This window comes from Micromys minutus, assembly GCF_963924665.1.
Source record: "Micromys minutus genome assembly, chromosome: 11".
Lineage (NCBI taxonomy): Eukaryota > Metazoa > Chordata > Mammalia > Rodentia > Muridae > Micromys > Micromys minutus.
Window position 1 is genome coordinate 24150925 of NC_137980.1, and position 14398 is coordinate 24165322.

Here is a 14398-nt window from a genome sequence, read left to right on the forward strand (position 1 = left end):
TAATAAATGTTGCCATCTGATGGTGATCCTGGGGTCTCCACTGTTCCTGGGGTCTCAGCCCCACAGTTTCAAGTACTGCCCACCTAGGGCTACTTGTAGAGAATCTGGGAAGGCTATACTGCTTGGTATTCTTTGCCTTCCTTTGAAAACTTAATGGGATTGTCCAAAACCTCAAAATGATGCCTGTGACAGCAGCAGGAAGGTCTCTCATGAGCTCAGGCAGTAGACAAGTCCCTTGGAATCAAGGATGCTCTGTAGTCTCAGTGGCTGCATGGGTCAATTTGGAAAAACACTTTCCTTAGGCTGCACAATTATGGCACTGGGTGGCTTTCTTCCTAAAAGAAATTTATACTCTGGAGCCTGCCAATGGGTAGGGTTTGGTTAGGGTTAGGATATCTAAGGGCATCTTTTCTCTGTCCTGAGAGTGCCTGACCACTTTTTCATGGTGTAAATCTCATGAAAACCTTCCACCTCACTCCTTTACTGGCTAGACTGCACTTTTTAAAAATCCTTGTTTCCAAGCTCCTTGCTCCTGATCCTTACTGTTAAGCTTGGCTAGAAACAACCACCAGTAACTATGGGACATTATCAAACTGTCTTAAAAATTTCCCCACTACATTAGTCCATCATTTTTTCAAGTCAATGTAGGACACAGACACAATGACAAATGTAGACAAATTCTTTGCCAGGACACAATAAACATGGCCTTTAGTTCGGTTTCCTTCTGGAACCTCTTGAGTCTGGCCTCTACTGTGCACACTCTGGTTGGTGATCTGGTTTCTGAATGACATCATAATGGTTTATTAAGCTTTGCTTGCATCATTGTAGCAGCTCCTGTAACCTGCTTCTCCAGTCTTTTCCAAACTGTGTCTGCAAACCAGTTAAATACTATAAGTACCCCATCACCTGGCTTAGCACAGCAACAACCCCATTTCTTGGTATCAATATTTTATGTTATTTACTTATGCCCAGTGGTTACAATAACCTCCCCAATGCTGTTTTCAGGGGACAGGCATGTCATAGACCAGACACTGCACATATGAGCACATCGATGACAACTGCATGTGAGGATGAGAGAAGTTTAGTCTCTGGAGTGCCTACACGCTACCAGGACCATGTGAAAAGGCACAGCTGCTGCCCAAAAAAGCTTGGCAGTTTCTCAAAAGGTTAATCATAACCCAGCAATTCAACATCAGTGTATACAACTAAACTGAAAACGTCACACAAAAGCATGTCTCAGAGCAGAAATAACTGAAATAACTCTCACCTGACAACTATATGTATATTCACATCATGGAATATTATATGGTCATTAAAAATTACTGTTATATTATGCTGTGACATGGACAAAATCTCTAAAAACATGTTAAATGAAAGAAGCCAAAGATAAACAGATATGTCTTACATGATTTCACTGATTTAAACATTTAGAACAGGTAAACAGATAAATGGTTATCCCACAGGGTTGTAAGTGGTTGTCAAGAGGAGAAATCAAGGCTGATTTCTCATGAGAAATCACATGAGGTTTCTTTTTAGGATGACAAAATTGTTCTGTTAATAGACAGTATGGACCACTATATAATATAGCAAATATACTAAAATCCAGAACTGTCTATACATTAAAATGGGAATTTTATCTAAAAAATCAGTTATAAATATTCCATAATTATAAAATACAAAATATACTTCCAAAAGTCTTCTAATATAGGCTCAAAAACCAAACTTGATTTGGAATGGTAAGAGAGATGTGGGATTCAGGAACACTTCTAGGAGCTGTCTGTTCTTTAAGGTGTGCTCACAGATCTGCATGAGGAAATGAGGTGATAGGTAGGCTTTACAGCACAGTTGGGAGAGGTAAAAGCTTTAGTCCCTGCTTTCCCTTCGTGCCCAGGAGCCCCAGGGAAGGGACTCTCCAGAGTACCTGTCTTTGATGACTCCTTAAAGTGACTGTCTGCATCCTGATGGCTTTTGCTGAGACGCCGCCGTGGTCAAGTAGAGCTTGTTTAAAATACCATTTCCCAGGACTTACATGCTAATCCCTGAACAATGGGAATACTCAAAGCTTTTAGAGGGAATAAACTATTGAATGGTCCCTGACTACAAACAGGCCACAGTTCACTGGCAACAGCCAGTTCAGATAAGGAAAATGAAAGCCGACACTTTGGAGACGGTCTTGAAAGCTTTCCATTAGAGAGCACCAAGGGCAGGCGTCCCAGTAGGAGCAGCCTGTGTCTGTCACGACTAGCAGAGGCCACCCTCTCTTTCATGTTCTCTGAGTGACACACTGAATAGGCATCTCCTCCACTGGACAGCCAACATTCCAGGAACATGGCACGTTTTTAGCTGAGGAAACTGGATCCTGTTTTTTGGCACATGGGCTGCACACATGAGGCTCAGCCTATTAGACTGCTGTGTGTGCCTTTTCCTTGGCTGCCAGTTTTGGTCAGGACCTTTCCCTAGATTTCTCACCAGCGTGGCACACACCTATTTTGTGTTATAAACTAGAATGACAGTCATAGATAAAGTCTAGTCTATAGCTACAGATTAGAATGACTTTATGACAATGGTCCAATCCAAGAAAACAAAAGGCAAAGGAAGCGGGAAGGAGTGGGGGTCAGCTGAGAGACACCTTCTTAGATTCTGCACTGCAAGCATGCAGACGAGGTCTGTCATGCCTCTGTCCTTGGTAAGGTGGGAATTACCAAGAGGAAAAGCAGTGTAAGGGAGCTACGTGCCAGAAGATGCCTTTTGATGCACACAGTGTTTCATTTTCCAATTTGATGTATAAGCAAAACTATATATATATATATATATATATATATATATATATATATATATATATATATATATATATATATATTTATAGGTTTTACCTAATATAACATATAGGTTCTAAAATGCAGAAAACCTAATTTATACACATTTTTGTTAAGAGTAATATATCAAAAACTGTAATAAGAGCCCAGTATTTTATTCGGACATATTTATTTGGGAAAATCCAATTCAAGCTGTATTATTCCAATGTCTAGCTCTATCCAGAGAATAAAGTATGGCCAATTTCAACTAGAAAAAAATATTACTCAGGGCAAGAGAGCACAGAAGAGCAGAGTTCTGAAACCAGCTGGAGAGTGAGTGTTCTTCTGACACGCACACTCATCCACAGCAACAGAAAATGCCAGGCCTTAAGTTTTCACACCAGTATTGAAGAGTGTAAGACACTTCTATAGAGAATTATCTTTCCTCGTGACTCCCTTGTATTCAATGAACATTAGCAATAAAACTTTAGTAATCAAAGAACTGTAGTAAACTGCTATACCATCCATTACTCAAAATCATAAATATCTTACTATATAAGGTAACTGGAGTAACATCTCTAAAAATATTTCTGTATTTATTGTGTGTGTGAGCACTGGTGTACACATGCCACAGCATGTGTGTGGAGAGCGGAGGACAACTCTCAGGTATCTGTCCTGACAACGTCAGGCCTGAGTGCTAAACCATCTGCAGTCTATATGTCCTTTCTCAGTAACAACAGTTGTTTTACAGAATTATGTTTGGTTTTGAATATGCATTTTCGAAACATCTACAGGTTCTTAGTAACCCTCCTTGAAAATTTGCGAACAGATCTTTGTGAAGGTCTCTGAAGAGTGCCCAGGAGAGACTCAGTGGCAGTAACCTAAGTGTGAAAGGAAAGGTCGTTTACATGAATCTGTGCCTGGTTCCCCTTGGCTCTAGCTGAGCACATCTGTGGGAATCTGTGTTCTCTACACTTTCTATGGGAGGCTCTCTAACACTGACCCTTATATCAAGGGCAGTGGAATCCTCATCTTGCTCAAACTGTATATAAGAAGGTGGGATGGTATATGAAATATAATTACACCGTGTAGAAATGAGTGGGATTCACTTTAAATATTTAAAATTCTAAATGTAAAATGTTAAGTTCTATTCCTAACATGCTTAGTAATAGCTATTTTAGAAGGACGGGGTTGTGGATGAAAGGGACCAACAATTAAGTGACAAGTTCCTTACGGTAACATGAAAGGTCAAAGGGGGCTTTCTGAAAAAAAGAAATAAATGAAACAATTCATATGGAGATAAAGGTCGTAGGAGCTAGTGATAAAGGGTAGAGAGGGACACCTGAAACTTGAAGCCACGCAGTGTGCAGACAGGCTGACGAGGAACTGGTAAGGAGACCCGTGGCAAAGACACAGATTCCAAGAACAAAAGCCTAACGAGTACTTTGGAACATGGGATCTAAGTGACCAAAGATTTTCAGAGTCCAGGACTTACTCCAGGACTGAGCTGTCCACGAATCGAAAGGCTCAGTGGCAGGGAAAGTTGCATCTACCTGTAGGGTCAGGGCCTAAGAGTGACAGAGGACACAAAGTGTGTTCATGGCTGCGATTTAAGATTGTACGTGGGAAACTAATACAGATAAAAAACTTACAACTAAACCCTGCGACTTACTTTTCCAAAGAGTTGTTACACCTAAACCAGAAGTCAGTACCTTTTGTTACATGCTATCTATATTAAAATCAAACAAGCAGGTTTTTCTTAAAAACTTTTGTTATAAAATATTTTTGTGTGTACATTTATAGTATATATACTTGCCTGGATATATGTGTATATGTACACCGGTCAGAGGTTGGCTTTGGGTGCCTTCCTCAAATGCTCTCCACTTTATTTTTTGAGATAAGTTCTCTCACTGAACCTGGGGCTCACCCACTCAGGTCAGCTGGCTCGCCAATGAGCTTTTGGGGTTCCCTGTGTCCTGCTCACATGCTGGAGTGAAATGCACACACACACCTGGCTTTTATGTGGGTCAGGGTCACAGCCTTAGGTCCTTATGCTTGTTTAGCACACACTCTGCTGACTGATGCATATTCCAGCCCAGAGTCTTATTTTCACAGGAAATAATTAAATACATTTCGTTATTATGTTTCTCAACACCCCCTCCCCCCAAAAACAGGGTTTCTCTGTGTGGCCCTGGCTTTCTTGGGATTCATTCTGTGGACCAGCTGGCCTTGAACTGCCGCCCGAGCACCGGGATTAAAGGTGTGCGACACCACAGCTCGGCTCAGCCCTCTAATTGCTAGACATTCTGGAGTCCTGGCAGTTTAGTATAAAGGGCCTACTATGTCTTCAGTTGCAGAAGCAAGATTCTGAGATCATTGCTCATGCCTCTAACATGCCAACATAAACACTGCTCCCCTCTTACTGTAATGAATTACAAAAGTACACTTAGATAGTTGTCTATGAGCATTTACTACCAGGCATATGATACTGTGGGTAAGCACAGTTACTGATTTTCTCTGTCAATGACCAAAATATTTACACATTTCATAAAATAGAAAACCTTTTAAAAATTAATAATATATTTTTCATGAACTGCCAATTCAACTGGAACACTGAATAGTAGAAATAACAAAAGATTTGTTCTTAGGGTTGATTAAAAATTTATATCAGAGCATTCAAGTAAAGTTATTTTCTGTGTTCTGATTTAATGAATCATGTGAGTTGTATCTGTTCGGGCGACACAGATTCCGGCTCATTGAAGCCTAAGGTAATCCTTCTCACACAGCTTTCCTTGGGACGGGGAAGGCACATGTCAGTCTAAAGTAATATCAAAGGAAGAGAGAACAGTGCTGGAGATGTCAGGAGCGTGACTGACCCGTGAGCATCTGTAAGTTTCCAGGCGCCTGTGGGCTTCTAACCAACACCCACCAGCAACAACTGAGCCTCAAAAGATTTTCCCAATTCAAGCTGAAAAATACTACACCTGATAAATGGCTTTAACCCTTTTGAAAACAGCCATAGAAACCACCAGTGGTTTCTTAAGAGTGCGTGAGTTTTAAATGTTTTATGTATACTCGTATAGAATCTTAGCTCCTTTAAACCCGTTAATTTTATAATGTACATTTAGAAAATAAGATTTATCCACTATTACTAAACACAAACTATGTCCAAAGATGAAATATATACGGATATAAGACAATAAAGCTCATTCAGTCTTAATAGAACAAATATTAACAAGAAAATGTGAAAGACTATTGCATAAATCTTGCATAGGAGAGTGTTCTTCAACAAGAGAGAAAGAATGTTTGTGAGAACTAGATTCTCTTAAGACGGTAGAGACATAAGGTACAATCGCAGCTACTGAAAATATGGCGTACCCCTGTACATGGATGCTACCTTATGGCATAAAACTATGAAAATAAGGCACAAAATATGAAAAACAGCATTCTCCAAGGCCGTGTGCAAAACCAGTGACTAAAGTTTCCCTAAGCAAACTGCTCATTTAGAAACAGAATCTGAAAGAGTACTTACACCAACAGCAAGACCACAGCGATTAACGTCCACTCCACAGGTTTGTGTATAATGTTTCTATTTGATAGTCTGAAAGACACCAAGATTTACCTTTCAGTTTTAGTTTGTGATAAGAATTATATTTTAATGGTCAAAGAAGCAGCGTTCTTCACCTGCTTATTCCAAGTGTCCAGAGCAACTAAGCATTTAAATCAGTGTTTTTGAATTTATTACTCATAGTTGTCTTTACTTAATATCGGAATAAAATTTTAGCAAATGTAACATCTACTAATTTATCAATCTGGATTTTCTCTGTAGTTTAGGAAGAATGTTTTTTTCCAAATCATAGAAGTCTAGCTACAAAATGGCAGCACAGTATAACAGCTAACGTGGACACAAGCACAGCTCTGTCACTATTGTTACAGACTCATATGCACTAATATTAAAACCTCACATCAGAAGTGGCAGCACACAACTTTAATCCCAACCCTGGAGAGGCAGAGGCAGGGGAATATCTGTGAGTCTGAGCCTATAGAGAGATTCTAAAAGTCCAGTGAGGCTACATATAAAGCCCTGTGTCAGAGACAAAAGGAACCAATCTTTGAAGAGCTGGTATAGAAGGGTCTGTAGCCCCACTGTTCCTCACAGGTTCTGTAAAGATCAAGTGTACAGAAGGTACACATTACCAGATCAGCTTTCCTCCACAACCAAACAGTTGTGACACAGCTGAGCAGAGTGGTCCCTCCATGGGCGTGTCCACCTGGTTCCCCCCTCTCTCAAGTATCACTTGCTGACCTCTTAACCCTGAGCAACCTGGGCTTCTGCCCCATCTCCCCTCTGCAAAGAGTCTTACAGCACCAAGACCACGTAGGGCTGACACTCTCAAACCTTCCAGCTCTGGAGTCTACACCTCTTTCCTGAATTCCAGTTTCTGTACCAGATGTACTGAACACATTCAGCATGAGCACACACTTCTGTCTGGCAGGGGCAGGCTGCTCTGTGCCTCACACAGTTCCATGGCTGACTGTGGATCTCTCCTCCTGGCTTTCATGACTTCCCTCGGTTTATAAACACCCTAAACATCAAATGACTATGTCAGGCTCACTCCCGTCCTCAGGTTTTGTTTTTAACTTTATTGTATAGGTATGTCTGTATCCATTTATACCCAGTGCACACAGAGGCCAGAAGAAGGTGTCATATCTAGTGAGCCACCATGTGAGTATTAAGAATTAAATTCAGGGGTGGTTGAGCACATCTTTAATCCCAACTCTTGGGTGATGGTGGCAGGTGGATTGCCGTGAGTTTGAGGCTAACCTGGTCTACAGAGTGAGTTCCAGGACAGCGAGGGCTACACACAGAGAAACCCTGTCTTGAAACAATGACAACACAACATCATTAAAGACTGCTGCAATCGGATAAGTCATTCCAATAAATTCCAAATATAAAATGTTCATATCTACATAAGACATGTAAATCACTCACTCACACACACACACACACACACACACACACACACACACACACACACACACACACTTGAACTAAGGCCCCCTGGAGGACCTCTTTACCATTGAGCCGTATGTCCAGCCCTATATTCAAATATCTTAAGTTTTTTGTTTTTAGCATGTGCTTATCATGTGTTGAGTCTATGTGCTATGGCTCATGTATGGAGTTCAGCGTACAATTCTTGGAACTAGTTCTTTCTTCCATCTGTATGTGAGCTTAGAGATCAGACTCCTATCAACAGCAAGCGTCTTTTTAACTGCTGAGCCATCTTGTCCCTATGTTCAGGCTGTTCTGTCAGATGGTCTCAGACAGTACCAGCTTGCTCCTGTTCTCCCATTAGCCCTTTCTTTAAATGTACCTCTTCCTGCTGTCCTTCCCTACCAGATTACCTAACATCACAGCTTCTCATTCTGCTTCTTGGCTTCTGGGAAGACATGGAGACTGTACTGGACAAGAGAAAAGTCACACAACAGTAACACTAAAACATGCACAGATCTTTGGTCGGATGAGGCAAGGGCTGTTCTATTTACTGTCTTTTAGCAAACAAAATGGAATCCAGTACATAACCACCAAGACCTTGAATAGTAGGATAAGGGTGAACCTAACAATGATAAAGCAGTACAATACAGCCTCTTGGGTGTGTGTGTGTGTGTGTGTGTGTGTGTGTGTGTGTGTGTAAGAGATTCTCATTATGTAGCCTTGGGCTGGCCCCCCTACTCCTCCGAGTACTGGGACAAAAAGTGCATGCCATCATGCTAGAATTCTATTTTAGGTTTTTGTTGTTGTTTGTAAAGCTCTCAGGTAACATATATTTAATATCTCAAGAGTTCATTTTGTCCTCTAGGGAAAACAATGTAGCACATGTGTAATTTCTACCACTGTTGCAGGAACTGGGGAACACAGGAAGGGCTGTGTTAGTCAGTTAGCCTTCTAGGGTCCTGACAGTACAACCCCGGCAGCTTACAGAAAAGTCTATCGGGGCTTACAGCTTCAGAGGGAGAGGCCATGACCACCATGCTGGGGGCGTGGCAGCAGCAGGCAGGTATGGCCCTAGAGCAGTAGCTTAGAGCTTACATCTGATCTCCAGCAGGAGACAGACGGCTTACTGCTAATGACCTGGGCTTTTGCAACCTCAAAGCTCCCACTCCAGTGACACATGTTCTCCATTAAGGCCACACCTTCTAATTCTTCCTAAAAAGTTCTAACATTTGGAGAGCAAGTATTCAACATAAGCACGCATGGGGCTTCTCATTCAAACCACAGAGACTGTACTTTTACCTCATAGTATTTCTGTTAATTGGTTAGATAGCAGAGTTCCAACTGTTTTCATATTGATGATCCATAGAATTTCTACTATATATGCTAAATGAATATATTGTATAACTGATAATTAAAAAACAAAAGGGACTAGAGGGATGGCTCAGGGATAAAAAACACTGGCTGCTCTTCCAGAGGACCTGGGTTCAATTCCCAATTCCCATGTAATGTGGCTCATGACCATCTGTAACTCCAGTTTCAGGGGATCCAATCCCATCTTCTGACTTCAATGGGTATTAGAAACAAGATTTAAATTTTTATACATGTTTAGAACAATAGACTTCATTCATCATACATGCAATTTAAAGAGGATTTTACTTCACATCTGCTCAGATAAGAGTCTGAACCTGCTGGCAGGGCCTGCCCTGTGCTAGCCAGGTGAGCAGAACACAGCCCAGCTCTCGGTGGGTGGACAGGAGCAGGCATTCTCTACTCAGGCATGAACAGTTCTTCAGAGAGCCCTAAATAGCCTCCCAGCTCTGCAGGCTGCAATCACCTAGAGGGCTTTTAAGCTATCCTGCTGTCTGAGCACAACCCTAACTGACCAAAAGAAACCTGGTCTCCAGGGGCCACGGCACACATTTGTAGTTGTTAAATGGCTCGAGAATGGCTGTTCTACAAGCTCTTAGTATTGATGACCATTTCAAAAAGAAAAATACTGTTATTTATATCAACGTTCCCCATTGATTGGAAGGCGTTCTCCACGGCAGCCATCACTAGCTACAGGGCATCTTTTCAGAGAAAACAGGTTACAGATCACATTGTTCTGTCAGAAGCAGAGGACTTCTTATCCCCGGGAGCACCTGACATCTCTCTGACAGTAGTTAGAGGGATTAATCTTTATTAGAGCTAAAGACCCCAACACACAGGTTTTAGAACAAAATTAGAGCATAATTCTATAATAGCCCCTACCAAGATAATGCTTACCTGCTTGTTTCTCACAGATGTCCTTATTAAATTTCAAGCTTATAGCAGAAGAGATGACAAAATATAAGATCTGTATACTCTATTATTCAGACAACAATCATCTTCTGACCAACCATGTTTTATCCTCAATAATCCCATACTTAACTACCATCCCTACTAACTTGGATAATTTTGAAACCAATAGCATCATTTAATCTTAATTATTGTGACTAATGAAAAAAGTAATTGGAAGGAGTCAGGTTACAAAATAGGGATGACAGAAAAAGTGATAAAATAAGTTTATACATTAAAGGAAACATTTGAGGGGCTAGAAAGATGGCTCAGTGGTTAAGAGCACTGACTGCTCTTCCAGAGGTCCTGAGTTCAAATCCCAGCAACCACATGGTAGCTCACAGCCATGTGGGATCCAATGCAATGGGATCCGATGCCCTCTTCTGGTGTGTCTGAAGACAGTTACAGTGTGCTCATATACTAATATATAAATTAAATAAATAAATTTAGTGTGCCAGCATTTGAAAATGAGTCTCTGCCTATCTGCAGTCTGTTGGGACTGAGGAACCATTGAAGCGCCTCTTGTTCTTGCTAGCTTCTATGTCAGAGGAAGCTTGATCAATAACATAAGTTGCAGAGTAGCTTCCTTACACAAGCTTTTACAAGAATCCCATTAGGACTGTACTTTTAGGGGTCATTTCTATAGTTTATTATAAGAATCCCACTAGGTTCTTTGGGTTTTCAAATTTGGCCTGGTGAAATTACTGGTTTTCAACTAAATAGACTTGGAAGTACTCAAGTATAGTCCAGAATGCTCCCAGATGTCCCTTTGATATGCATATGAGAAAACCAGACAGATGCTGCTTAGACTAGCCACCAGCAACACAGCCAGTTTAGGGAATGGAAGCTGTAATGCAATGCTAATGACTTAGAGGGGTTCTGGAGTCTGTTCTAACTTGGGCCTTATGCATGCTAACCACATGTTCTACCACAGAACCACACTCCAGACCACATGGCAGACTTACTACTCTTCCTAATTCAGCTCATGAGCACTCTCTCTCCCCTCCCCCCATCCCTCTCTCTTCCTCCTTCCCTCTCTCCGAGACAGGGTTTTTCTGTGTATCCCCAGCTATCCTGGAAGTCAGACCAGGCTGGCCTCAAACTCACAGATGTCCACCTGCCTCTGCTTTCCAAGTGCTGAGATAAACATACACACCAACACCGCCTGGCTTCTATTTCAGTTCTCTGTGATAGTACTCCTGAAGTAGCATCCTCCTAACCTGACGGCAACTTCCTATCACAAGCTTCAGAACCACCACCATGGTCTTCCCCTGAAGTCTACTATACCAATCATGATTTTCCATCTTTACTGAGGGATAATGGGTAAAATTATATGTGACCTCCATATATATATCTCACACAAAGTCAATAAATATTTGCCATTGTAGCTGGTAAGATGCTTAAAGAAGAGACTATCTGAATGTGTGTTCAGATCCTAAACACAGGAGGTAGATAAATACTGTCTAGTGAAATACTTGCGTGTGGTAAACTCATGTTAAAGGAAGAGGTAAATAAAGAAGGAAGGCAAGACAAGTGAAGTGAGGGAACGCCGGCCTGAGAGCACACTTAAGCTCACAGTGGAGCTCCATCTGGTCAATCAAGTCCCATGCAGTGTCTCCACCCTACGCTTCCCTCCTAAATGAAGTTACTTTACAAGCAAGCTATCCAAAGTAAAATGTGTCAGAACTCCAGCCAGTAAAGAGATGTGTTCAGCAGAAACAAGAAGAGGGCACAGCACTGAGTCTAAGATGAGTCCACAAGGGTAAGTCACGTCCTCTCTTCATGTTCCCACCACCTGTTCCTGCGCAAGAGAATCAACCCCGTCAGTAACAGAGAAGGACACATTACAACAGTAACACTCACCTGAAAGTCTGAACAAGGTTTTTAAGTTCAGTGTAAATATCTCCCATTGTAATCTGAAGAGGACCCAAAAGTCCAGGCAATCTGAGGAGAAAAGAACAAAAAAGTCACATGGGTTTCCATGGCCAACAATGGCACTGAGGAAGTCTCAAAGGCTAAGCTGCCTAGTGACTAGTGAGAAGTCAAAGCGCCATTTGCAGGAAGCCCCGGCTGCTTTAGCCTGAGCTACAGAGTGTACGTAAGTAAGGCAAACCCACTCTGGCTGCTGTCCATTTCTTTCTGTCAGTCTGTCGGCACCTTTCATTCCATAGCTTCACTATGAAAGCACTGTCCTTTATTAGTCTTACCAACATGATTTTAACTCTTCAAACAGTGATTAGCACACTTCACCTTTCCTTGCTAAAAAAAGGAACTACAGGTTGGAAAGGTCAAGGTAGATCTTATACCTCTGGAAAAAAAGATATGCAAACTTTTTTGTTTTGTTTTAAACAGAAACAAGCAGTTTTTAACTGTTAGTTGTGACTGGGCTGATTTTAAGAACAATCCTTCCCATTACAGGACACTTGAAGCTGAAGCTCAAGTTGAACAGAATGAAACTCCTGTTCGTGAGTATGAAACGGCCTATGATCACGCAGACGTGCTAAGCAAGCCAACCAACTGTGGCAATGCCCAGTGGCGTGACCGTCCACAGGGGCGGGGCTCCTTGACTTGTTTTAATAGCATTTTCTTTGCTGGCTTAGGAAGGTGTGCGGTAGTTTGTTTTTCTATTCTACAGTCTCACTTTTCCCCTTTATGAGATTCCTATCTCATCTACAAAAATAATTACTAAAAAATATCTAGAAAAATAAATCTTAAAATGGAAAATTTTCAAGTGAGGAAATTCATGTAAGCTTTTCAAATCATTAAAAAAATGTTCAAAAATCAAGGATAGTATTTTATAACTTGCAAATTCATGAAAATGCTGAGTTAATTTAAACCTCTTAAAATGCCAGAATGACACATCCATACTTACATTTTGCTCAATTTTTCAAGAACAATCCGTCTTCTAATCTGGTTCTGGGAACTTGAATCAATCAGTGGAAAGCTGGGATCACGCTGAGACACACTCTTAAAGCAAACAGAGAAATAAACTTATAAGCAGAGCAATAACATTAAATAGGAATGTTTTTCTAGTATAGAAAGAGACTTGAGAAGTAAAGCATTCAACCCTGAACATCAGCTTCAGTCATTATCAAGCTGCTGTGCCTGCTGGCCCATCCACCCTCTTTGGAGGGCAGTGGTCTCCTCTACAAACTACTAAACTCACTATAAATGCACACTGAAGGCTTAACATCAGCAATTAGTACTTGTGGGAAAGTGTTTTCAGAAAAGGGTAAGGTCATTCCAATAAACTAGAAGTGAGAGAGTTGAAAAGAAAACCAACAACCAAACAAAACCCATCTCACTTGTTGGAAAGCGGCACAAAGCTAGCAAGGTGGTAAGGAATCTGGGCTGAGACCCTGGAGAGGGCGACTCAGGAGCGTGCTGGGCTAAACCTGCAAGGGGCAAGTTAGATACTAAGAACCTCAGCAGAGATTTTCTAAGGGAATCAATCGTAGGTCAGGGTATGCCAAAGCAGGTGCATTATGGGTAATACTCCCAAGTTGGAAGACAGACTTGGAAAGAGCTATCTCAGGTTAGGGTCTCCAATGTGCAACAGACTGGCTTCAAACTCACGATCCTGCCTTAGCCTTCCAAACACTGGGATTATACGCACACAGCACCAAGTGCAGCTTACATGTTAACATACAATGTTGGATATCTAATAAGACAATACCAAAATTATACTACTGTTAAGTGTTATACTGTATAATGCCATATAAAGGCATTTAACATCTTCAAAGAAAAATGACAGTTGTAACTTTTAGCACACAATTGGAGCTATATGAAAGAGCTACCAGATGTGGGACTGAGCAACAGAGCATTTCAGAGACCTCACTGGGCAGTGGTGCAGCAAGGGCCACACTCTCCCTGCTGACACTGTGACCAGTGTCCATCATGAAGCACAACACCTATGTCCAGCAGTCACGGCAGCTGGGTTTCTGACCATGGTGAGACAGCAGTGAACATTTCCTCAAGGAAGGCCTATACCAGATGCTAACCACCACTTCCCTCTTGCTGCCTGTGGCTTCAGTGCTGGAGTATGTGAGAGATGGAAGGCTGGCTGATGTTGGGAGCAGCCTTAGTGCTGGGGGACTCTGCAGTGACGGCTGTGGCTGTGTGTCATCCTAGCACACTCAGTTTACAAGGCGGACCTAGGTAGAAGCTTTCCTTGGATTGCTTGGTGCTTATTCAAGGTAAAAAGACATTTCCTCTCCATTGGGAAAGTCACACAAAAGGCAGGTGTAGGGCTCATGGGACATAGGCTGGGGACTCGGGATTAATGCACTTA

The 14398-nt window shown here is 41.7% G+C and overlaps 1 protein-coding gene across 1 annotated transcript in view; it reads right to left on the reverse strand.

Annotated features, from left to right (window-relative positions):
• The window catches only part of RPAP2 (RNA polymerase II associated protein 2), a 62797-nt gene that overhangs the window by 20370 nt on the left and 28029 nt on the right, over positions 1-14398 (reverse strand). Inside the window, exons 9-11 of the mRNA XM_080924824.1 lie at positions 12980-13074; positions 11971-12051; positions 6328-6396 (exon numbers count right to left, since the gene is read on the reverse strand). Coding sequence (XP_080780950.1) covers positions 6328-6396; positions 11971-12051; positions 12980-13074 — 245 coding nt within the window. The remainder of the gene's footprint in view (positions 1-6327; positions 6397-11970; positions 12052-12979; positions 13075-14398) is intronic.